The sequence below is a fragment of the Parasteatoda tepidariorum genome, chromosome 1, assembly GCF_982258835.1.
Source record: "Parasteatoda tepidariorum strain Cologne lab strain chromosome 1, Ptep-v5.0, whole genome shotgun sequence".
In the NCBI taxonomy this organism is placed as follows: Eukaryota; Metazoa; Arthropoda; class Arachnida; order Araneae; family Theridiidae; genus Parasteatoda; species Parasteatoda tepidariorum.
In genome coordinates, this window is record NC_141755.1 from 88,067,061 (window position 1) to 88,094,353 (window position 27,293).

At 30.1% G+C, this 27,293-nt stretch overlaps 1 protein-coding gene across 2 annotated transcripts in view; it reads right to left on the reverse strand.

Annotated features, from left to right (window-relative positions):
• The window catches only part of LOC107457459 (uncharacterized), a 216,734-nt gene extending 190,053 nt beyond the window's left edge, over positions 1–26,681 (reverse strand). The window contains exon 1 of one of the 2 annotated variants that reach the window (XM_043042732.3): positions 26,538–26,681. In XM_043042732.3, coding sequence (XP_042898666.1) covers positions 26,538–26,583 — 46 coding nt within the window. In that variant the 5' untranslated portion in view covers positions 26,584–26,681. The remainder of the gene's footprint in view (positions 1–26,537) is intronic. The other variant, XM_043042733.3, reaches the window with a different exon arrangement.
• Positions 26,682–27,293: the final 612 nt, after the last annotated feature.

Consider the following 27,293-nt stretch of genomic DNA (forward strand, 5'->3'; position numbering starts at 1 on the left):
TTCAGTAAAAGTGTTCTTCATATATATATATAAGATAATTCATTTAAAACATTATCCTTGTTTATCAATGTTTGTTTGAAAATGAATGAATTCTATAAAGATTTATAAAACAAAACATTTGTTTATGGAAAACTGAAGACAGAAAAAATTCCTTTTACGAGGAAGAACAAAAGATTTCATTAAAAAAAGATACCAATAAAGAAAAAGGCTAGTGTGCAAATCTGTCTTTGCGAGATTTATTCCATAAAGATTTGACCGAAAAAGTTGGAACGATATTGATTCTGAAGCATTTTAATTCAAATTACCAAACGCTGTTTAGAAATGGAAAAGATTCCGAAAATAAAATGCAATCAAATATATGACGAAGTATTTACCCATTGAGATTCGATAGAATTTCGACGACAAACAAAATACTGTTCGAACATTTCGATCGGCAGAAGGAATTTGTTTCGTTAAAAATGCATTTAGCTTTTATTAGTTGCCAATATAAATTCCGATGAAGCCGTTATTATAAATCGATTAGGATGAGTTTTTTTTTATCTTGTTACTCAAAACTTATAATAAAAATGAATTCTTATTGAAATTATTTTACTGTGAGCCATTTAATCTAATACTCTTTCTTGAAATATTTAAAAAGCATAGCGAAGACGCTGATTGTTAATTCGTGATTTTCAATAATTCGTTTTCAACCAATAATTGCCTAATACCATAAAACGGTATTTATTTTCGAAAATAATTGGTCAATATATTTTGAATCTTCATAACCAAAGATGTATGGTCAAAAAATGTCAATTTTTTTTATTTTGTTTCTATAAGTCTTCTTCACAACACAGCTATAGTTAAAAAAAATTATGAATAATTATAAACGTATATGAGTTGTCAAAAATAATAATCGGATAACCTTTAATAACTTTTGACCTAGTTATAGGATTGTATAGTGAGCCAAAAAAAAAAAAATCACCTTGAATAAATTTTGATCTAATGATCGGATCTTAACGTTCTAGGACTCTAACTTGATGGTTTGAAAGAAGGACCTCAAATATGTAAACTAATTAGTGCAGACAATACTTTAAATTACGAAATCAGACACAAAAACGTACTTCCTCTGAATAAACATACCTAGTATTAGACGGATTCAGATTCCTGACCCCCAAAACAAAGGGGGTAGTCGCAATCTAGGAAACATGGTCCTCCATAGCATCGTGAAGAGAGCGATCCAAAGTTTGGACGCTTTAATCAAGGCTCGAAAAACAGCCCGTCCGCCCGTCCTCGGCGGTCAAAAACTCCCCGCGGACAATGAATTTCTCGAATCCGACGTCCGCGCGGACGGCCATTTTCCCGTTAAAACTCAGTACCCTCGGATAACTTGACATTCCAGATAACTTGACCTTTGTCATTCGAATTATTCCATAAAAGAAAGAAATTATTTCATGAAAGAAATACTAGGTTTTACTATTAGTAACCTAGTATTTCTTTTATTACTGTATACAGTACCCTCGGATAACTTGACATTCCAGATAACTTGACCTTTGTCATTCGAATTATTCCATAAAAGAAAGAAATTATTTCATGAAAGAAATACTAGGTTTTACTATTAGTAACCTAGTATTTCTTTTATTACTGTATAATGTAATCCTTGTATTTGCAATCCTAATAACTACTAATTAATTGTGCAATTTATATAAATGTTTGTAATAAATAAGAGAAAATTATATTTCTATTTATTTAGAAGCGACGGGTTAGTTTCAAAGGAGGACGGGTACATTGTTGGACAAGTCGTCCTCGGGGGCGGATAAAATTTCTGAGTTTTTTCGAGCCCTGGCTTTAATGTTATTTTTACTTTTTGCGTATTTCGCCATATCTCGAAGACTTTATAGGCGAATTGAAGCATATTAACACACCATTATAAAATTCGCTCGTCCAAAAATAATTTCATGCAAAAAATAAATTTTAACACTTTCTTATTAATTTTAATAACTTTATTTAACAATAGTCGAAAAATCTTGAAAACCAGATGTTTAAAATTCGACTTATTACCATATGGGGATCATATTTCACAGATTGCCGATAGCCTCCTATATTTTAGGGTCAGAAATACGAATTCCTCGTAAAAAATGTATGCTTAAAGTGTCCGATTTCGTAACTTAAAATATCGTCTTCACTAAGTAATTATCATATTTAAGGTCATCCCCTCAAACCATTACGATTGAGTCCTGGAATGTGAAGATCCGATCATTAGATCAAAAGTTATTCAGGTTGTTCCGTTTTCTTTTTGTCCCACTGTACATATTAGGTTTCAATCTTAATAGTTCGAGGGTATAACCTTAAGAATGCTAATGTATTAAAGCGAGAAATGTATGCATTTGGATAATCACATTACCCTAGAGAAAACGAAGATCAAAAATTTGACATATGATCTAAGATGGCAGAGGAAAAAATCCTCTTAAATTTGCATTTGGGTTCAGATATTTTTCTTTATGAAAGATTAGATGTTTCTAAAAAGAAGTTTTTTTTTTTTCAATTCTTGAAATCGGAAAAACCTACTCTTAAAAATGTGTTTTAATCGGATGTTCTTAGAAAGTTTATTTTTCTCGCTAAATCTAATACCTGGCAATCCTTACGTGCAAGAAAACAAAATGATCAAGCATCTTTTTGAATGAAGTATTAAAAAAAAAAGACTTAAATAAATAAACTTTTTTAAAAATAAAAAAGATAACATTAAACTTGTACATATTTTTTAATTTTACCCTCTCTCCCCAATTTCGAAAGGACACGCGTGCAACTCCTAAATCGGAAAACGTGTTAATCCTGGCATGCGTGTGAGCCTGCTTTGGAATAAAAAATGAATTTTCTTCCCTTTTTAAAAAAAAAAAAAAATTCTCAAATTACTAGTGGCATATTCATCATAACTAAATAGGAAACACACATTTTCAGTTTGCTACAGATTTACAATGTTCAGAATTTGAAAAAAATTGATAAAATTTTTAGAATTAGTTAATGTTTAGATTACACTAGTTTAATTTTTAGATTACAATTTTAAAAAATTGGAAAAAATTGCTTTAATTGCTATACAAAAAACAGATGGAAATGTTGATTAATTAATAAAAGCATCCAAATATTTTGTAATAAATTTTCTCTAAATTATTAGAAATGATTACGTGAATCGCTATCATCCCTCGCAACATAAAGCGTCGGAGGAGGGGGAGGAATGTCGTTGGAAGAGGATTTTCTTAAGATTGCAATGCAAAACTGGCACATAAAGTGGAACTGCAATGTTTGTCTTTTAAATTTATATAAGTAGAATATATATTATATTAAATTTTCAAAAAATTAGGTTATGAAATATTAAAAAAATGTGATATAAATATTATTCTGGCATTGACCTCAAATTTATAGAAATTAAGTGTTTATCCGAGTGCGACTAGATATATACATATATTTTTGAAAAATATATTGATGAGAAGTTCGTGGAAAGAAACCTATAATGTTTTATGTGTTATTTTTTAAATTGTGTAACTTTTTTAATAATTTTTACAGACATACCATATTAGATATTGGCATATTAGTTATTGATATTTTTTGTTGTCAGAATTTTCTTACAGTTCAGAATTTTTCTTGCATTTTAAACACATTTTTTGAAGAACGTTGATTTTGAGAAAATTTATTTATGTTGCATACATTGCAAAATTTATTATTGAATTCTTTGAAATTTTTTATGCAGATTTTGCATAATGTTAGCAATATTTTAAACTAAATGCTAAGATTTATGTATGATTTTCTTATCAAGTTATAAGTAGATTATTACGTAGATAATTTAGATTTTTTTTTAAAAAAAAATTCAATATTAATCATAGTATTTAGTTCGATTTTATGTTTTAAAATTTCTTTTTAAGATTTTAACTTAAAACACAGGTAACGAAAGGTTTTGAAATTTTCACCTTACAATTTGTCACAGAGCTGCTAACATAACATGAAAAAACTAGTAGTTTTTGAGATAATAATTTTCAACTTAATTTGTCCTTACTTTGAAAATTATTTTATAATTTTTTTAAACTTTACTTTAAATTTATAATTTTAGATCCCCTTTTTACCAAACATAAAATTTTAATTAAATCTTTTGAAAAAAAATTGAGCCAAAACCAGTCGGATACCTTAATTATATTCGAATTGCAATTAAATTAAATTCGGGTTAAGCTTTGCAATAAAATTTCTATCCAGGAATTGAAGGGGCTTTTTTTTCATTAATATAGAACTTTTTTTCATAAATTTTCGAAACCAATTCCTGTACCCCAAAAAACGGGATGTTTTTTTTTTCTTTATTCAAATATATTTTTAAATTTATTTGTATGCAAGAAATCATTCGTTCAGCCTCTTTCTTTTTAATTCAAAATTTTACATCAGATTTGGCAGCGCTATCATAAACTACTGTTACCAGGGAACTGACCAATGAAATTCAGGGAAAAAAATAGAAGACATTTTTCATCAGTTTTCAGCCAGCGATGACAAAGAGTGAGTAATCATGGGGAGTTGACTCATGTTTTTGTCTGGGTCAAAAGGAATGATTTACATTGGTGCTATCCTGAATAATTGACCGAAAATCGAATGGAGAATAAAAAATTCCCTATAGAGAGTGAATATGTAATGATCATCGAAGAGATTAATCCCGAACTCCCGAAAACTCCCGAATAACTTTATTATCATTTGAAGAGATGGCTGTTATTTCATATAACAGATATTTTGTACCTGTTACTTCGTTAGATCTGTTCCATAAGTAACGGAATAATTATTTATTATCATCTGTAGAGTTAGCTGTTATTTCATATAAACGATATTTTATACCTGTTACTGCTTTAGATCTGTTCCATGAGTAACGGAATAATTCTTTATTATCATTTGTAGATATAGCTGTTATTTCATATAGCAGATATTTCGTACTTGTTACTGCGCTAGATCTGTTCCATAAGTAATGGAATAATTCTTAACAATAGTGTATTATAATGTAATAAAAATAAATAAAAGACTCTAAATTACTTTTGATTAATTAAAGCGTTAAATATTAAATAATTATTAATGAAGAAATTAATGTTAAATAATAATGAACTAATTAAAGTGTTTAAATATCCTCTGGAGTTCAGCACCAGAAAACAATACAAGTTTCAATCATTTCCTAACTGCTACAATCAAAATTTATCGCTTCCTGATCGCTGCAATCAAAATTTATCGCTTTTTCGCTATGGGTGAGATTTCTAAAAATCATAATTTCGATTACTTTTTCCAACGCAAACAAAGTATCACACACAAGATCTGTTTTTCGTATTCTATTTATAATCAGTTCACCGAAAAATATATGATTCTCTGCACTCTTTTTATTTTTTGTTTGTAGTTCTATTTATTTTTGTATATCTGATTAACTGTTTATGAATGAAACCCAATTACATCACTTTAAAAACACTAATACTTCCCATATCTGTTCCTAAAATCAAAATAAGGATGCTTTATTAATAGTATTTCCATGAGATTAAGCAATTACGGGTTAAAAAAGAAGGAGTCCTAATCTCTTGTGAAACTTCTTTAAAATATTGCTATCTTTATTACAAGAAACGGTTGATTTTTCATGTGTATTAATCAATTTTACAAACTTGACAGTTCAATTTTCTTATCCAAAATACGATCATTCCACTTTTCATTTTTATTTTATTTTGCTGATTTTCTTTTCTCTATTTTTTCATGTAAGTTGTAATTGTTGCGTAAACGAGCAATTTTAAGTATTTTTCTAATTTTTAATAATAACGATGACTTGAGTATTGATTTTAATCGGGTACTCGCTCGGAAAAAATGGTATCCTTACTTTTAACATACATAAAGCTCGATTGTTACGATTTATTACTCAAAGTGCATTTTTAAAACATATAATCCTTTTAAGTTCTCGAATAAAACAATTTAAAACTTTTTTCGCACTAATGTTTTATTGCATTTTTAAATATCAAATACTTTTAAATCATATTTTTTCTCCTGATATTCTTAAACCTCTGATTTTTTGTTAACCGAAAAGGAAAGTATGAAATCATAGATAAAGCAACAACTAAAACCACACAATAAATTTTGAATCGCAGATAAAATTTTAATTCCCCCCCCCCTTGTTATACGAGGTAGCAATTCCAAATTATGGTGCTTTAAAATTAGCAATTATTGGAATTAAAACAATTAAATGAAAGTCGTGATTTTCTAAGGAATATACGAGTAATAACTTGAATAAATTCAGTGAGAAAAAACTGTATCATCCATAATAATTTTCTATGTATTGATTGGATTTTAACCTTCTAGGCTAAATTCTCTTTGTTTAAAGAAGAGCATTTTAAACCAGAGCCGTAGCCTCACAGTAGTCATCATTCTTATGCATTTTCTTCATTATTATAATTTTTTTGTTATTTAAATTTGAATCACACAATTGTTAAACTGTGATAGAAGGACAATCTAAGTCGAAGTTCAGGAGTCATCAGGTAAAATATTTAACTCCGACTCAGGATTTTCTTGATAGCTCGACCCTAGCACCGACTTATAAAGCTTTCCGCTAATCAATGTTTGGAGAAAAAAGTATTTACCTAAAAATTTATTATAAAATTAATTATTAAATTAACTATAAAATAAATTATAAATTAATTATAAAATAAATTATAAATTAATTATAAAATTAATTATAAATTAATTACAAAATTAACTGTAAAATTAATTATTACTTTATAATATTACTTAATAAATCCTTATTTACTTAATACTAAATTATAAAAGCATTAATAAGAATCGTATTCAATCAAAAATTATAACTATATACTGTAAAATTGAACAAAACTGTTATAAGAAAAGATCCACACATAAAACTCGCACCCTCCTTCATTTATAAACATCTTAATACAAGAAGATTCTTTAGTGAATATTTATGAAGTAAATTATAAATTATAAATTAATTATAAAATTAACTGTAAAATTAATTATTAATTAATAATTACTTAATAATTATTTAATAATTCATTATTTACTTAATATTAAATTGTAAAACCAGTTACTTATCAATAAGAATCGTATTCAATCAAAAATTACATTTTATTAAAAATAAAATTTCATTGAAAATTACATTTATTAAAAATAATATTTTATTGAAATTACATTTTTAAAAAATAAATTTCAAAAAATTTAATTATACAATATACTGAAATTGAACAAAACTGTTATAAGAAAAGATCCACACATAAAACAAACACCCTCCTTCATTTATAAACATATTAATACAAGAAGATTCTTTAGTGAATATTTATGAAGCAAACAACTATTAAAAATGATATATTATAAATTCATTTGTATACCTTTTTAACTTGTTTTTTAACTTAGTTAACAGAAATTTGGTTTTAGAAATGATGAATCAAGAGATGGCTTATAGATAGTTCCTTTATTTATATCGATTTTTCAATTGTTTCAATAATTTTTAGTGTTTTGTTCAATAGTTTAATCAAGAATTAACTCAAAAGCGTTCAAATATTATAATAAATTAAGTTAGCATTAAGTTATAATTAAAAAAACTAACAGAATGTTTCTCAGGGGACTGTCCACAATAATATCAATATTAAAAATGCAATGTAAATAATAAATAATGTCCCTAATTTTTCAATATGTATGACCAAGCCACCCCTTTTACCTAAAGTATCACGCTTTATCATTACTCTTTTTCGTCACAAGTCACGCTATATTACAGAATAATATACTCGCAGTTCAGAAACAAAAAGCTATGTAATTCAAATTTCATTGTTATACTTATTTATTATTATGTATTTACTATTACAAAAGTAATTATTTTATATGTACTTATTTTGATGAAAAAGGATTTAATTCGCTGATTTTAATTTTTTTTTCCTTCTTCTTTTTTCTTTTTTAATTTGAATGTAGGATATGAACCATTTGGTTGCCTCTTGCCACAAACTGACTACCATCACCCATACAAGCGTGAATTCAATTATGAACGATTCTTAAATAATACATTTGTTTAAAAACACTGTAAGTATATGTTTAAGTAACTTCCATAAGATTATTTTCTTCATTTAATCGGAGGATCTAACTTTTAACTAACCGGAGTCGAAGCAAAGCAAATTTTTCCGACTCCTACACAATTTTTTCTGACTCCACAAATATGGTAAAAACATAAAATTATTGTTTCACAAGAAGATAGGATACTCAACATACCGTATTACGAATTAAAATGGGGGACCACATAAATATCTTGCTTGTCAAGAAGATACCATACTCAAAATACCGTATCACGTATTAAAAAAGGGGACCTCATGTCTTTCTTGTCAAGAAGATACCGCACACAAAATACCGTATTACGAATTTAAAAAAAAGGGGACCACATAAAAATCTTGCTTCTCAAGAAGATACGAATACCATACTCAAAATACCTTATTACGAATTAAAAAAGGGGATCACTTAAATATCTTGTTTGTCAAGAAGATACGGAACTCCAAATACCGTATTACGAGTTAAAAGAAGGGATTACATAAATATCTTACCCAAATTACCGTGTTACGAATTAAAAAAGTGAACCATATAAACATCTCATTTGTCAAGAGGATACTACAAAATACCGTATTACGAATTAAAAAAAGGGGACCACATAAATATCTTGTTTATCAAATAGATATCTTACTTAAAATACCATATTACGAATTAGAAAAAGGGAATACATAAATATCTTGTTTGTCAATAGGATACGATAAAATACCGTATTATACAAATTAAAAAAGTGGACCATATAAACATCTCGCTTGTCAAGAGGATACTATAAAATACCGATTTACGAATTAAAAAAAGAGGACCACATAAATATCTTGTTTATCAAATAGATATCATACTCAAAATACCATATTACGAATTAAGAAAGGGGACCACATAAATATTTTGTTTTTCAAGAAGATACTATACTCAAAATACCATATTATGCATTAAAAAATTGGACCTAATAAATATTTTACTCATTCCGTATTACAAATTAAAAAAGGTGGGCAACATAAATATCTCGCTCGTCAAGAGGATACTGCAAAATACCGTATTACGAACTAAAAAAAAGGGAACCACATAAATGTCTTGTTTGTCAAGAAGATACGATACTCAAAATACCGTATTGCGAATTAAAAAAGTGGGCAACATAAATATCTCGCTCGTCAAGAGGATACGGCATAATACCGTATTACGAACTAAAAAAAGGGAGCCACATAAATGTCTTGTTTGTCAAGAAGATACGATACTCAAAATACTGTATTACGAATTAAAAAAGTGGGCAACATAAATATCTCGCTCGTCAAGAGGATACGGCAAAATACCGTATTGCGAACTAAAAAAAGGGAACCACATAAATGTCTTGTTTGTCAAGAAGATACGATACTCAAAATACCGTATTACGAATTTAAAAAGTGGGCAACATAAATATCTCGCTCGTCAAGAGGATACGGCAAAATACCGTATTACGAACTAAAAAAAAAAGGGAACCACATAAATGTCTTGTTTGTCAAGAAGATACGATACTCAAAATACCGTATTGCGAATTAAAAAAGTGGGCAACATAAATATCTCGCTCGTCAAGAGGATACGGCATAATACCGTATTACGAACTAAAAAAAGGGAGCCACATAAATGTCTTGTTTGTCAAGAAGATACGATACTCAAAATACTGTATTACGAATTAAAAAAGTGGGCAACATAAATATCTCGCTCGTCAAGAGGATACGGCAAAATACCGTATTGCGAACTAAAAAAAGGGAACCACATAAATGTCTTGTTTGTCAAGAAGATACGATACTCAAAATACCGTATTACGAATTTAAAAAGTGGGCAACATAAATATCTCGCTCGTCAAGAGGATACGGCAAAATACCGTATTACGAACTAAAAAAAAAAGGGAACCACATAAATGTCTTGTTTGTCAAGAAGATACGATACTCAAAATACCGTATTACGAATTTAAAAAGTGGGCAACATAAATATCTCGCTCGTCAAGAGGATACGGCAAAATACCGTATTACGAACTAAAAAAAAAGGGAACCACATAAATGTCTTGTTTGTCAAGAAGATACGATACTCAAAATACCGTATTACGAATTAAAAAAAGTAGACCATGTAAATATTTTCTTTTTCGAGAAAATACTCAAAAAATCGTATAACATAATTAAAAAAAGAGGGGAGAGCCGTGGATTGGGAATCTAATTTAACTTTCTAACTGCGCGGCTAAACACATAAATGTCAACCACAATATTGTCTAAAAGCTGTGTGATTGTTTTCCTCTCCACACGCATGCGTCCGGCGACAAAAACGAATCCATTAGCGAATGTAATAAATGAAACAATTTATTGCTATTGCCTGCGACACGCAGATGAATTCGCATGTCGCCTCCCGCCCTCCCATCAGGGGGGGGGGGTTGTGATGACTCATTGTTGTATTCTCCCCCCTCTATCCCTCTTCATCAGACGGTTGCACGGCCAGTCAGAGAATTTCTGATGGAAAAGAAGCATCAATCGATATTCTTCTGACTGATTTATCTCTTCGATGTTTAGGGGTGCTCGGACATTTCTGTCTTCTGCTTCCCCCCAAGGAAAAGTGGGAGTGAAATTGCTAGAAAGTTTTGGGAGTGTTGTGGGTGGATAAATTCGCTCCACCCCCTTTAATGGTTTAATGATAGATGAAAAATCGTTTGATGGCTGAAGAATGAAAAGTTTGGCACCAGAACTGGCCTTCAAGATCAGGTTCAAAGAAAAAGAAAGGCACTAGACGACACGCTTTAAACCTCTTAACTTTTTTCTTTCGACTCACTAGCGTATGTTTTCGATACTTCCGTATCAAGTCGGACATTTCTGAGATGTTATATAATTGAAAAAGTCGAATGCTACAAACAAATTTTAAAAGAAAGAAAAAGAAAAATTTATGCTTTATTTAAAAATATATAAAAAATAATATAGCAAAAATAATCACGTAATGTATATGATTATTGTTATTATTATAAATATTATTATTATTATAAATTAGTACTATTATTATCATAGATTATTATTATAAATTATTACTATTATTATCATAGATTATTATTATAAATTATAATTGTTATAAATTAATAATATATTATTATCATGAATATTACACAATGTATGGTGTTCCTTTATTTAAAGGAACATCATACGTTATGTTATTTTAGAAATTACCTTGTTTTCAGATACCGTTATATTTAGGAGTATAATTTGTAAAATAATACACATTTCATTGTTAAAATAAGGTATTTTATTGAATTCAGATATATTTGTTTCATAGTACATAACTACTACCATAGTTTAAATATAAGAGAATTTTTTTTTCTGCAACAGATTAGTATCTGGAAAAAGAAATATTTTTTTACATTTTGTAGAAAATATTACAACTGGCATAGAGCTGCATGGGTTCCATAAATAAATAAATTTGTAGCTCGTACGTAATAAATACATAAATAATATGTCTTGCCAGTAAAATTGTTTTTCAGAATTTATTTAAAAATACAAAAAGGATTATTTTATGACTTCAGAGGTATTTAAGTCAAACAATTTCTCACACTTAACGATAAAGTTTACACCTTTCAGAGGTTTGAGGGTAATAAATTGCCCTAAGTCAGAAAATATAGGAATAAACTTGTTACTTGTACAGATTATTTTGGATATTATATATGCAATAATTGCATCGAATTTCGTGAGAAGAATATATAGAAATATATATAGAAGAATATATATTTATAGAAATGCGGACATTTTTATAAAAAAAAAAACTAATTATTTTCACTTACGTTTTTTGTTACTAAGACTTTAAATTATAAAATAAAATTAAACAAACTTTTTGAAGAGATTTTTATTAATAAAAAATTATTATTTTAAAATTGGAGAAAATTTTTTTAAATAATTGCACCACATATGAACATTTAAAGTTCCGTTAGTTCTTCTATACTGCGCATACACGGAAACGTTTAATTTTTGTCCCTTCATATTTTAGTTGTGAATCATATTTGGAAACTAACAACAACAACAAAAATCCGATTTTTGAAAATTTTCAAGCAATTTTTAAGCAGTTTTTGTAAATTTCGAAAGAAAGCTCTGAAGTATGAGGGAATTTCCAGAAATTTCATTTTTATATTATACAAAATCTAAGGTTGAATACCTAATAATCTCCAGTAGATTGTGAAAAAGAAAAACTGATCCCCCTTCCCTTGAATAACTATTAATCTAATAATCGATCTTCAAGGTTTAGAACTCAATCCTAATGTTTCAAGGGGGTGACCTCAAATATATTAATTATTTAGTGCAGTCGATACCTCAAGTTACAAAATCAGACAAAAAAATAAGCAGATTCTCTGAATAAACATGCCTTTTCTCGACGGATTCGGACATCTTAACACCCGAAATATGGGGTAGCCGCAATTCGGAGAATAAGGATCCAATAGTTCAGTCAGGAGAAGTTTAGACCCCCTTAATGTTAATTTCACTTTTTGTGTACTTCACCACAACTCCAGAATTTTTTAGGCGAACTGAAAAATTTTTGAGCACAGTTATAAAATTCATTAATCTATAGGTAATTCTATGCAAAAATAGCTTTAAGTAAATATTTCTTATTTTATTTATTAATAGTCGAAATAATTTCGATTTTTAAGGTATAAAACTTTTTACATCATTCAAAAGACAAAATACAAAACTAGAGTGAAACCCGGTTCACTAATCCCTGTAAAATTGAATTTTAAAATATTCGCGTATGTATATACTTAACACTTTAAACTTTTTCTGAACTTTGGACAGCTCTTCTGACCCAAACTATTGGAACCATATTTCCCAGTTTGAGGCTATCTCCATATTTCGGGCGTTAAGATATCCGAATCCGTAGAAAGAAAGGTATGTTTATTCAGAGAAAATACGTTCTTCTGTCTGATTTCGTAAGTTAAAATATCGTCTGCCCTAATTATTTGTATAATTTAGGTCACCCCCTCGCCAGTGCTGCCCAAAATTGATTCCCCGTACGAGAAAATCCGATGATTAGATGAAATGTTATTCAGGATGGTCCGTTTTTTATTTTGCTCACTGAAAAACCAAAATATGATGCTATAAGAAGGAAAACACATTTTTATAAGGGATGAGCCACCATTAAGCCAGTGTCATTTTTAATAAATATTGTTTAATGGGACAAAATGACATTTGTGGAAAACCCCTTATTATTCATAGCTTTCCTTGGAAAAGTAGAAAATACCTTTTCGAAAATTATCAGAAACTTTTTAAATTTTCAAATCGGACTTTTTTCAACAGTTACTAAATATAAAGGTTACTAAATTAAGTTATAAAATGTTGTATAACTAAAGGTATACAAAATTATGGGGAAAAATATTAAATGTTTTCTTCTGCTACTTTATGTGTTCATATCCTGTGCAAATTGCTTTAAAAAAAAGAATTTGCAAACATAATAATCTACGATAACTTTGTTATTAATTAAAAAAAATTTCCGAAAGTTACAGTTAATTTTATTGAGTAATTTTAAAGTTATAGCAAAAAAAAAGTGTTAGACAAGAAATTAGTTATTTTACCATATAAAATTGTCCATATCTTCAAGCATACAAATGTTAGGCTTACGAAATTTTATGAAAATATTGCGTACAATATTCAAAGCAACCTGTACAAGAAACAAATTTATTGGTATATTTTCTGACATAACGCGTACAAAAACTCTTTTATACCCGGTCCCTAAAACCTCATTAAGTTTTAAACTTTTTAATAACTCTGAGAAATAATACTATCTAAACATCTCTAAAGGTTTAAGTAATACTCGTAAGTATTTCTTAAGTAGTAAGTAGTAAAGTATTTCTTGAGAAATTAAAAAAAGAAAAAAAATCAGACACTGAAGTGTCTCGTCAATCACTGAAAGGTAGCGTAAAGTGGGGCACAACCGGGTAACTAAAATTTGAAGGAGTATTGAAGCTAAGTAGTTCAACCTAAAAACTCCCAGATTTGATCAAGATTTCTGTTGTTTAGTTGAGTACAATATATTACGCAATAAAAATCATAAATGTGCTACTTTTTTTTATAAATGTTTTTTTTTTCAGAAAAGAAAGTTAAATTATCCAGCCCCACTAGTGGTAGTGGGGAAAGAAATACTAGAATTCCAATAAAAAGGAACAGACATTTCGATTTTTCATAACAATTTAATTAATTCATGCGTTTAATTTACGTGTAATGTATGATGTACACTGATGTAAGAAATTAAGAGAATTTGCAGACTTGGTCGATTGTCCCAAGAACTACTGGCCGGATTTTAATGAAATTTGATCTGTACTGTACATTGATACAATACAAAACAAGCAACCACTACACAATTGTAATACACATGATCGTGCGTAACACTCGTTGGAGTCGGGAGGTATGAAACAGCGGTGGCAGAATAAATAAAAATAAAGAGTTAATAGGGGGTATGGTCCCCTCTTACAGATATACAGGCCTTGCAGCGTGATTTCATACTTGAAATAAGGCAGTTTATAATTTCCTGTGGCAAAATTGTTCTGTGGCAATTTCATACCTTCCTACTCCAACGAGTGTTACGCAGGATCATGCGTGTGTATTACAACTGTTGAATGTTTGCTTGTTTTGTATTGCATCAATGTATGTACAGATCAAATTTCATTAAAAATCCGGCCAATAGTTCTGGAAATAATCGACCAAGTCTGCAAATTCTCTTAATTTCTTACACCCAGTGTAGTTATACTCCGCTGTATTACAGCTTTCATGGGCTCCACACAGACTAACTTCAAGTACCGATTGGTACTGGATCTTACCTCTATGCCGACGGTTATCGAAACGTAACAGAACAATACTATTATTGGACTAAATCCTCATTGTTTGTTAAGATATGAATCTTTAGAAAACCTATAATAAATTGGACTAAAAAAAATTTTTGTAACTGTTTAAAAACAGAAGAACACGAGTATATGGCCTTATTATATATTTGTTTAAAAACGAAAGAACATTAGAGAATCGACACAGTTAAATAAGCTTATTTACACATACAGCGTAAATTAATCATTAACAACACGCCAACATCCTTCTTCTTAACTAATAAGGTGTAATTCAAAGTTTGTCCGCTTAAAAACAAAACTAATTTCGGCATGATCGAAATAACTAAATAATCGGCCTCGGTCAACTGCTTGGTCATACTACGTATATATGTGTGTTACTGTGAGTGACCGAAATTGGTGGTTGTTGACTTCCACTGGTGAACTGGTGGTTTACAATCACATGGTTGCTCTAGTAAGTGTCCAAATATATACTGGATCTAGTTAAGTGCCACTGCCAGGTACACATTTGCCCAGTACAATCTATGCTACATTAATGTTTTTTTCTAAATTCAGTGCCACTGACCAGTAATCATTTAACCGATATCTCGAACACTGATGCTTCAGCAGATATTAAAATAACGAATAAATATAATAATATCAACGGATAAATTAATATCAAATCGTAAACTGCTGTTTGTAGAAAATGCAACACCATGAAAGAATCATCAGAATCAAATGAAATTTAATGCAGAAACGACTTGTACTGATACAAATAAATGATGAAATTTTCAAAACAAAAGAAACAAATTAAGCGTCCGAAATCAGTATTTGGTGCAGCCACCACGCGCTGCAATAAGTGCTGCTATACGACGTGGCATGGAGTCAAACAGATGTTGAATATCTGCTTGAGGAAGAGAATTCCATATCGCTTGTATGCGCAACCAAAGTTCGTCTTTGGAAACTGCAGGACGCGGATCACGAGTGAGACGCCGACCAACCATATCCCACACGTGCTCAATAGGCGACATATCCGGCGAATAAGCAGGCCAAGGAAGAAGTTGCATGCGTTGTGCTGAACAGAAGTCTCTAACAGTCCGCGCAACATGTGGGCGTGCATTATCCTGCTGAAAGATAGCTCCAGGGATGCCTTGAAGGAAAGGAACGACTTCGGGCTGTAGCACTTCACGGACGTATCTGTTGCTATTGAGATTACCCTCAATTCGTATCAAATTGGATCGTCCATGATACGAAATCGCACCCCAGACCATAACTCCGGGTGTTCGACCACTATGTCGTTCAATAATACACTCAGGAAGGCAGCGTTGACCGGCATAACGTCTAACACGAACACGGCCATCATGGGTCCACAAATTGAAGCGTGATTCATCTGAAAAGACAACTTGGTGCCAATCAGCTCGCCAGTCTCTGTGCTCAAGAGCCCACTGCCGACGCAGCCGTCGATGATCCGCCGTGAGGGGAATCCTGTATAATGGCACCCTTGCACGCAATCCACGGCGCAGCAGACGACGACGAATTGACGAAGCCGACAATTGTACACCTGTAGCAGTAGACCAATGTGCTGCCAGCTGCCTGGAGGAAGCTGTGCGATCATTCACCGCCATGCGGAGCAGGTGTCGATCATCGCGCTCTGACGTCACCTTCTGTCGTCCAGTGCCTGTTTTTCGAGTTGTTCGGTGCTCGTCGGTCCACTGCTTCCAAACTCGCATCACTGTGGAACTGTTCCGCTGCATACGAGCTGCTATTGCGCGATAGGAAAATCCTCCTTCTCGAAGGCCGATTATCCTCCCTCGTTCAAACTCCGTAAGTTGCTTGAATTTCTTATTCTTCCGTCGTGGAGGCATACTCAGGTCTCACTAAACGTTTGCCACTAACAAATAATCATAGACTATTTTCAACGTCCCGCTACAGCACTTTATTTATACGCTTTCAGCATCAATTCAGAGGGCGCTGCGCGCGCCACGCACGCGCGATGGCTCTGAAACTTTATTAATTTGCATAATATCCTATAATTGACATTTGCTGCGAATTTCATTTGATTCTGATGATTCCTTCATGGTGTTGCATTTTCTACAAACAGCAGTTTATATAACAAGTATTTCGGACATTCACCAAAGCGACTATGTGATTGTTGACATTCACTGATCGAAATTCTCTTGATTTCGGTCCTTCAGGGTGACATTTATAATTCACGCTTGAAAAAGTAAACAGTAAGCAGGGGTCTGTCCAGACAATTTGTGAAAGGTCCGTTTTTCGTGAAATTGTGAAAAAATTACTCACATTCTTTCAACCAGGGTCCGCTTTTATGAATTTGTGCAAATAGGGTCCGTTATAGCAACAAAAAAAATTTTTTCAAGGAGTTTTTAAATTCTATAGACATACAAGATTATGCTCAACACTGTAAAATTGTAATTAAGAAAAATTAAATTTTAAAAACTAAACAACAATTGCTCCTTCTAAATTAGAGATGCAACATACAAATATTTGGTATTTAGCCTATACTGCTGAACGCAGAATATTAATTTCGGACGAATAATGGAAGAATCGTCTGCCGAAGACAAAACTTAATTCGTTTACATCCATCTTTCTTGTTTTCTGGCCTGAAAAGGGTTTATTCGAATAACAAAATAATAATGAAGATAAACAAATTTGTGAAGGGTCCGATTAAAAGAAAAATCATTTTGTGAAGGGTCCGTTTTTAAGTTAAAATATTTTGTGAAGGGTCCGTTTTTATGAAAAGATATTCTGTGAAGGGTCCGTTAACGGACCCAAATTTCTTCTAAACAGACCCCTGGTAAGTGTTTGCCTTTCTTAGACGTTCTTATTATTAATAATTGTGATGAATTTCTCATTTTTGTTATTGTTAGATTTACAGCGCACTTCAAAAACGTTTCAATAAAGACATTGAATAATTACTTATTTAGTATGTGTATTTTATTTAAATGATAATGATTGTGATCTATTCATAAACGAACTGCCGCGAAAGCGTATTAGAACAAGTTACTTTTGTGCAGGCTAGATTACTAAACTCTCTGTCTTTAAAACATAATGAAAAAATTTCACTTTAAAAATTAATTTTGAAGGCTTCTTTACAAATAAAATGCGTGTAAAATATTATTTTCTATCATCCTATGTAACTAAACTTAAACTAGTGTCATCTTATAACTACGAATTCAAAACTTTGAATTAAATTGACAACAAATTTTTACAAAAATGTTCTTACTTTGTATTTCGTTTATTTATGGCAAACAAATTAATGCAATTTTAGGGTCATCGTCTATTCTTATTCCTCTAAGTTGGCATATAAAAGTTTATATGAAGGCAATTTCTTCATTTATTAAGTGACTAATTACTAATTTTGATATTTTTTGCTTCATTTTCTTTTTTGAAATATGTCCCATTGAGCCTAGTTGCAGAATTTTATAATTGTCCAAAAGAACAAATTTTGATGAATAAAACAAAGGAAGAAATATTCATGGATATTAATTAATTATTCTGCAAATAAATTTCACTTATATCAAAGTTGTATTTAGTATTTTATTAGGGCCGGCTTAGTAATGTAACTAACATTGATAACTAAACTTAAATCATAATTACTCTAACTAACCTTTCACACAAAGTTTAAAAACATAGAGAAAAACTGAGTTAAAACCGAGTTTTTATTTCCTTTATTTGATTTTAAAAAAAATAGTGAAGGTAATGAGAAATACTCGTAACATTTATTAAAATATTGACAAGTAAAATTTAACATTTCTCATCTCTTTGAAAGTGTTCAAGTAATACTAAATCCCGAATACCCAGAATTGCAACTGAAAAAATTTAATATTTTCAATATTTGGAGATCGTTAAATGTTACTGTGACATCTCGAATTCTCAGAACTGGGAAAAATAACTGAAAAAAAAATTTATATTTACCAATTTTGAAGATGTTCGAACTTTATGGTAACATCTCGAATTCACAAAACTGGCAAAAGTTGGACGATATCACGCTAATGTTTAGTAATATAGCGTTAATGATAATTATTTTATTATTTCAGCTTATTTATTTGAAAGAAAAAGCTTTTTTTTAATAAGCTAAGAAAACACTGTAGGTATAATAGCTCTTTATAAATGTTGAAAACTTTTTTTACGGAAACGATAATCACCACTTTAATGGGGTAAAAGTTGGCAAAAATTGCTAGGTGTAGTTTTTATTTGGACAAATAATCAAATTATCTTAAATTATCAAATATGTTCTACTTAAGTTTCCTTATTGTTAATTTTTATAACAGTTTCTACAGTTTTTCTCTTCATTTGCCGAAAAACAATTATAACTATTTTATTTGCATATTTATTTTTACCCTTTTTTCGTTAAAAAATCTGTTGACAATATACACCGAAGAGCCATTACATTATGACCACCCTCCATCTATAACAATGGGCTCCCCCAGGTTTTCATAATTTCTCGCCCAGGAACAATGTTTTCATGAGGCACATTAAGGCTTTTAATCCTCATAGAACAATCCCTGACGTCTGTAAGCTACTTGAACATAGTTACAGACCAGGTTCACCCATTGATGGCAACAGTTTTTCCTGCGGGGGATGGTGTTTACCAACAGGATAATGCACCATGTCATAAGGGTCGAATCGTCATGGATAGGTTCGAGGAACATTCCAGTGACTTTCAAGTCATGTCTTGGCCCCCAAATTCACCCGACCTTTATCCAATAGAGCATTTGTGGTCCTACTTGGAAAACCAAATTCGTGCTGCCACGCTACCCCCTCGCAATGTGAGGGAATTGCAGGACCAGTTGGTGAGCGCTTGGTGCCAGATACCTCAGACTACCTATCAGCACCTTGTGGAATCAATGCCACGGCGGGTGCTAGCGGTTTTGAGGGCTAAAGGTGGTCCTACATGTTATTAGCAGGGTGGTCATAATGTAATGGCTCTTCGGTGTATAAGAGCTTACAGATTTATCAATTATTTAATTATAGAACCTATACATCGATCTGCTTTAAGCAACTTGTCCTGTAGTGGACTGATCGTAAGGACAGGGTTCCCAGTAGAACGCCGAAGTCAAGCATCTCTGGCAGTGGTCGGTAAGCGGGTAGGTGAAAACTTCAATCAGCCTGCGTAGGGTCCGAGAGTGTGCGGTATATTTTATTTTATAACCGTTGTTGAGCAGCCGATCCAATTTTATGGGCTTACGACTACAAATGTTCAACTCTGTAGCCTTGTAATTTTGAACCCTATCCAGAAGACAAGGGAACTTCTGGATCGAACATTGGAAGAAATTTGCCTTCGTGGAGGACTTTTTGATGGAGCTAACCCGTGTTTGCGTTACATAGAGAGGAAGACCACGAGAACCTTCCACAGTTAACCTGACGGCAGGGGGACTCTAACCCATGATGGTAAGCACAAAAGAAACGATTTCATTTGATGATATGTGTTCTTGAATTTGTTCTACTATCAACAGTAATTTAGCTTTAATAATTCGGATACTAATGCGGATAGTATTGTAGATATAATTATATTATCATTGTCGATGAAAGATTATCCCTGTAGTGTATTCGTGGCAAAAAATAACAAGCCTAAGGAAAATTTGCCATAGACACACTTATAGTAATCTGTGGCAACTTTGGTAATCATAGAAATTTGCATGGCATTTATAAAGATACTATAAGCGCAGGGTTACCGTGAAAATTTATATGGTATTCATATGGCAAGACACTTTTATCCTATGGTAACTATAGATATTTTAATTTTATTATATGGCGATACACCATTACCTTATGGTATGCTTAAAAAGAAGTATCATGGACATATGGCAAGCTGCACCATTATGCATACGTTATTCATATGGGAGAGTAGACATGGTCACGGACGGGAGTAGGCATGTTTTGCCTGAGTTCCGACAAACCAGCTTAATTGTGCGTTAATTAAACCAATCCATCAAAAGCAATAGTATTTTTCAATCCAGTGTGCCCATCTTATAAATTTTTTTAGTTATTTAAAACTATTTTCGATTACTTCAATGACGAAATAGCATTTTGACTTTTAAATATTTCAACTGCCATCAAGTCGAAGGCAAGGCAAGCGTGACCTATACCTAGACCAAAACCTCGAAGGAGCATTATCTGAGCAAAGAGACTTCGAAGTTGTTTTTTAATAGTTTTTTTTTTATAATTACCTCTATTGTTTTTTAATTAATTTTTGTCGTAAAGACTTGATTTATCCGGGCAATGTCCGGTAAGGGTATTAGATAACTATTGTCATTTTTTATTTGTTTAATTCCCCAGTTTTTTACCTTAATTTTTCTTATTGTAATCATTCTTGTGAAAAAAGAAACCTGAAAGCTCAATGTAATTCAATGACCTTTGTTTGTTATTGTATAATTTTTTTATGTGTAATTGTTTGCTAAAACACGGTAGGACTGTGGTGAATTGTTGCCATAGACTACGGAAAAATTTCATCGTAACTATAGCGCACCATAGTAAAAATCTATAAATGCAATGTAAAAAATATCATAAGATATCCCTATGTGATTTTACCTGTGGTAAATACGTATGACAGTAGTAAAATTTTACCATATCTTTTTAATTTATTTTTTATTGAATCTCACAAAAATAGCCTATGTTATTTTATTATGGCAAACCTAAGACAAAATTTTCCTGAAGTGCATCATATTAGTTGCAAACAAATCTCAAATGAAAGAGGAATTCGAGTGCTAAATATAGAGACCATTTTGGAAAATTCTAAATAAAACAAACTTGTGATTGGATTCTAAAAAACTAATCACTTTAACTTCAAATGTTTAACCCTATGGTTTTTGGTGCATTAACCCGGGGGTTTATATGTTTAATCCGGCGGTTCAGATGCTTAACCCAGAGGTCAAATTTTTAACCCGATGCAACTGGATTACGAAATGTAACAATAAATTTTTTGCCAAATAAAATACGAAACACACTAAATTCAAAATCTTCCAACCAAGTTTTCGTTACATAAAAGGAGAAGAAAAAATGGATCCATGGTTACATTTTTAGATAGCGTCTACGGATCGCTCACCCGTCGACCAATCAAGATCTTCCCTCAATGCTAAAATTACTAACCACTAATGGTATCTTTCCTCTCTAGAGCTTCGGATTTGTTATTGAATCCCTGTCTACAAATTGAGTACTGAAGTGCTAATTAATTATTATGTATTTTACTGCTAAGGCTTGAAAGTCGTAAATGTGTTCATTCCATAGCATCGTATCCATAGCATTCGTATCATTAAAGATCAAAATTTTTTCATTATTCTCATTAAATTCCCATAATTCTCAGTAAATTGTCCCAATATTTTAAGCGACTTGATTCGTTGTATTTTAGTTATTTAATTGATTGATTCTCGATTCTATCTACAAATTCGTTGATTGTTTGATTTATTCTTTAGGTATCAAAAATTAAATAACATTACGTTCATTTAAGTGTACAGAAATGCTGCTGCCGTTCCTGAAAATAACTTATTTACACTTTAATAAGTGCCTTGAATATAACGTTCTGATTAGGCATGTATTTTTAGAAATGTTAGGCGCTTTAACGGATTATTCCAATTAGTGGGCACATTACCTAGATAATTATCATTATATTGTTCTAATATTTTAAACAACTAGATTCATTGTATTTTAATCATTTAATTGATTGATTATCTATTCTATCTACTGATTTGTTGATTGTTTGATTAATTCTTTAGGTATCGAAAATTAAAAATAACATTATGTTCATTTAAGTGTACAGAAATGTTGCTGCCGTTCCTAACAATAACTTATTTACACTTTAACAAGTTCCTAGAATGTAATGTTCTGATTATGCATGTAATTTGAGAAATGAAACAATGTTCGGTGCTTTAACGGATCTAGTTAGTGGGCACATAACCTAGTCAATCAGCGAAATAACTGATTTCTGCACTTTAGCGGTATTGATATTTTTAGATTAAATGTATCTAGATTAAATGTATCTAGATTAAATGTATCTAGATTAAATGTATAAGTATTTACATATAATCACTGGTTGATTTAAATTACATGCAAATTTAAAACGATTCATGAAATTAAAATAACACAAAAAAAGTCATTTCATTCGTGACAGACGACTATTAGAGAACTTTATATTGCCATTTTCTTATAAATTTTCACAACTTGTAAACTGTTTTTGAAAAATAACCAAGAACAGTCTTCGTATGTCTTTTTCTAGCAAAAAAAAAGTTAAAAAAGTGAGAGAAGGAATTCAAATTTTTTTTTGAGCAAACGATTTTATAAATAAATGGCTTGTTTTCAGAATCGTTTTCTATTTTTCAATTTCGAACTTATGTGTTCCGATAAAATATGATACATCAAAACTCTTTTTTCCAGGGATAAATCATTTTGCAGTAACAATTCCTTTGTTGTTCAAAATTTAAATCTTATTTTTTTCCCTTTTAAGAAAATGTAAATGGAAAGTTTTCCTGTTACATTCGTAGTGAGAGGTTTGAAAGAAGACGAAATAATTTTACCAAACATGAGGTTTGAATTTTTACTCATGACAAAACTAACTTCTTTAATAAATGAATGTAAATAATTAAGAAAATGCTTTAATTTGGTGAATAAAGCCTAATTTAGCGCAAAAAAAGGAAAAATTTAAATCAGTCAGCGTTTTTAGCGCTGATGAGTGCTTTGATCTCAAATGTTTGAACAAAGAGTAAAAATTTACTCATTATTTGTTAAGAAAAATACCGTAATTATCATTTCATCCAGTTAAATTTTTATGTAGAATCAGTATTTAAGAATAGGAAATAACATACAAAAAGAAATTTTAAACTTCTGTATGATTACGGAAGCAATATTTTTTAAAGGAGGAGATTCACGAGCTTTTGTTATGCTACCAATTTGTGTTAAAGCTAAATAGCGTAACTCAAACTATCATTCAATTATGTTGACTTAACTCATAGTAGTTAGTTTTTTAAATGCAGATTTTTTTTAGAATGTAAAAAAAAGTGAGTCTTTAGAAATTATAAATTTTGTGTTATCTACAGTTTAAAGTAGTTAAATAAAAGACCGCATTTCTCTATAATAAAGTTTATTTTCAAATGTTTAGAAGCAAAAATTACAATAATAGCAAAAGTCAAACCAAGTAAAGTAATTTTTTACAAATAATGCTCATATATAATATGAAAACTGCGCTATAGTTAGATAAAGGAATAAAAATTCTTTTTATAAGTTTTGGAACCTCTATACAAATAAAAAAATAAGTTGCATTTCAGAAATGTTCTTTCTAACATCTTTCGGCAAATTTAAATGTAAGAAATGTGCTTTCTAACATCTTTCAGCACATTTAGATTTAATAAATGTTCTTTTTAACATCTTTCAGCACATTTAGATTTAAGAAATATTCTTTCTAACATCTTTCGGCAAATTTAAATTTAATAAATATTCTTTTTAACGTCTTTTGGCACATTTAGATTTAAGAAATATCCTTTATAACGTCTTTCGGTACATTTAAATGTAAGAAATGTGCTTTCTATCATCTTTCAGCACATTTAGATTTAAGAAATGTTTTTTTAAACGTCTTTCAATACATTTAGATTCAAGAAATATCCTTTATAACGTCTTTCGGCACATTTAAATGTAAGAAATGTGCTTTCTATCATCTTTCAGCACATTTAGATTTAAGAAATGTTCTTTCTAACATCTTTCGGCAAATTTAAATTTAAGAAATGTTCGTTTTAACGTTTTTCGGCACATTTAGAATCAAGAAATTTGCTTTATAACGTCTTTCGGCACATTTAAATGTAAGAAAAAAATTTCTAACATGTTTCGGCACAAATATTTACGAAGAGTACTATAATCGTATATCGCACGAGTCTTATAATCGCATATTTGCCTTTACTACTTCATAACACACTATTTCACGGTGAAGATATGCTGACTGTTTTTGAATTAGGAACTATTCAAGTCATCGGAGAAACTTTAGAAGTCATTTTTGTAAATTTTAAAAAACTGCCACTGTTTACGAAACAGAAAATTGAATTAAATTTTTTGAGAAATTTCTTCACATAAATAAGCCTTTTTTTATTATTTGCTTACATATTTGTTGATTGGATCATTTTTTTCTGGTATAATAAAAGTCATTTTTTTTGTCACCCGTTATGATTATAGAAGTATGAATCTTATAGTTTCTATATTCTGCATTATTTTTGTCGCATGGATAATGTTTTTACAAAATTATTACATACTTGACAACGAATTATTTTTCACAATATATGGTTGTTAAATGTTCCTTAAAACTATAAAAATTCATCAGTACAAAAACATTGCTAATTATGTGACAAAAAAATTACTATAACAGAAAAAATTAGTTTCGGTGAAAAAATTAATTAAAAAAAAGAAAATTGCTGTAGCTAACGAAATTAGTAAGAATAAAAAAAAAAATATGCGAAACCTAAAAAATTTATTAAAACCAGAAAGTTAGTTACAACCAAGACAATTAGCTTACCCCTTTTAAGGGCAAATCATAGAAATTATATAAATTGTGGTATTATTTTCATTGAAATATGCTTAAATTACATTTATTAAGACGCAAAAAAGTTTCGTGCATGAAAAATATTTTATTTAAGAAATAAAATGATGCACATATGCACCATTGGCCCAATCGATGGATAAACCATTTAATTAAAACTAGTTTTTTTATGAAATTTCTTTTATTTTTATTTTATTTACAGAGCTTGCAACTTTAATCTATCTTAATAATATATGATAAATCTCAAATGGAATAAATATATATTTAAAAAAGTCTAGTTTGCCCATAACCGTTTCAAGTTGAAAATCTAGCGTAATTCAAAAAATTCTCAACAGGAAGTTTTTACTCCAATTGATTTGCTAATATTTTATAGATGTTTTCAAAACAATTGATAATAGCAGAATAATAAAATTAGTGAAAAATATATGTCAAGGTATTAATAAAAAAATATTTATTGAAATGATGCGTTTACGTACCTTTGGCGAAAAAAGGTCGAAAAGGCAAAGAAAATTAATTAGAACCAAAAACATTATTAGAATGAAAAAAAATGCGTTAAAACCAAAATAATTAGTTAGAACTAAGAATTGGTTAGAGTAAAAAAATGGTTAAAACAAAAACAGTTAGTTAAAACCAAAATAATTACTTAAAACAAAAAAATTAGGTAGATCCAAGGCAATTAGTTGGAACCAAGAAAATTAATTAGATCCAAGAAAATGTTTCAGAACCCGGCAATTGATTCGAACAAAAGATGATTAATTGTTTGAACAAGTCGGTGATTAAAGTAATGATTATAAATTTTAGAACCACTTTCTTTTTTTTTTTTAAAAGTTCAGTTTTAGAACATAAAATTTTTAATTTCGAAAGACTATCCTACATGCAATAAAAATGAAATATAATATTACTATCTAAGATTTAAGAAATGTATTAAAAAGAAAGAAATTTATTTCACAGAAAGTTACATGGAATTTGTAAGTAATATAAATGGAAACAAATAATTATTATCCAAGTTAAAAACAACTTTTGTTTCGAAACTAAAGAAACTGCAACTTTCTCCCAAAACTTTCTCTCCGGTTTTCATTTGTGTTTTTATTGCTCGAAACAACAACAGTTTAAAAAGTAATTAAAAGTATTTTGTGCACTTACCTCCCGCTGCCATCGCCAAAAAGAGAAGTAACGAATGTTGTTTCATAATCCTTCTGCAGGTAGCAATCGTTCCGACAACCCCCGAGCTACACAACTCTCTGACGGAGTTTTCTCCCTGTAAGTCTTACTTTCCTGCAAAACTCTGAACAGAGCCTCCTTGCGGACAGCGCTTCAACTACTACTTACTTTGTTTATAAACAATTATTTTGAAACAAGGGAACGCTTTTTTTTTATGCAAAAATATTTAAAATTTTGAGTTTCCATTACTGTTATTTTTTAAAACTGTCTTGTCTGTATTACGGATGATAAATTTCAATTAAAACTTAAGATAAGACTTAGGTTTTTTTTAAAATTTTAACCGCAATAAGTTTAAATTGATGTTTAAACTTAATTTTTTTTCCTTTGTGATAATTTAGGTTTTTTTTTTTTTTTTTTTTTTTTTTTTTTTTGAATAGCTGCCTAAAATTTGGGAATACATGCGTGTTATATATATTCCTTCCATTTTAGATAGTCTAAAAATATATTTGCGATTCTCATTTCGTATTTTGTGGAAACATTTTAAAAAAAGACTCTTTTAAAAAGAATTCTAATATAACTATTTTTTATCTCCAAAATTTTAAAAATAAGTTGAAATTGTGCATATTTAAAAAAAATTATATTTGAAAACTTATTAATGATACTGTAACTCTAAATTTTTAAAAGCTTCTTATATTCTATTTTTTATAACGTAAAGTTTTAAAAACACATGAAAGTATT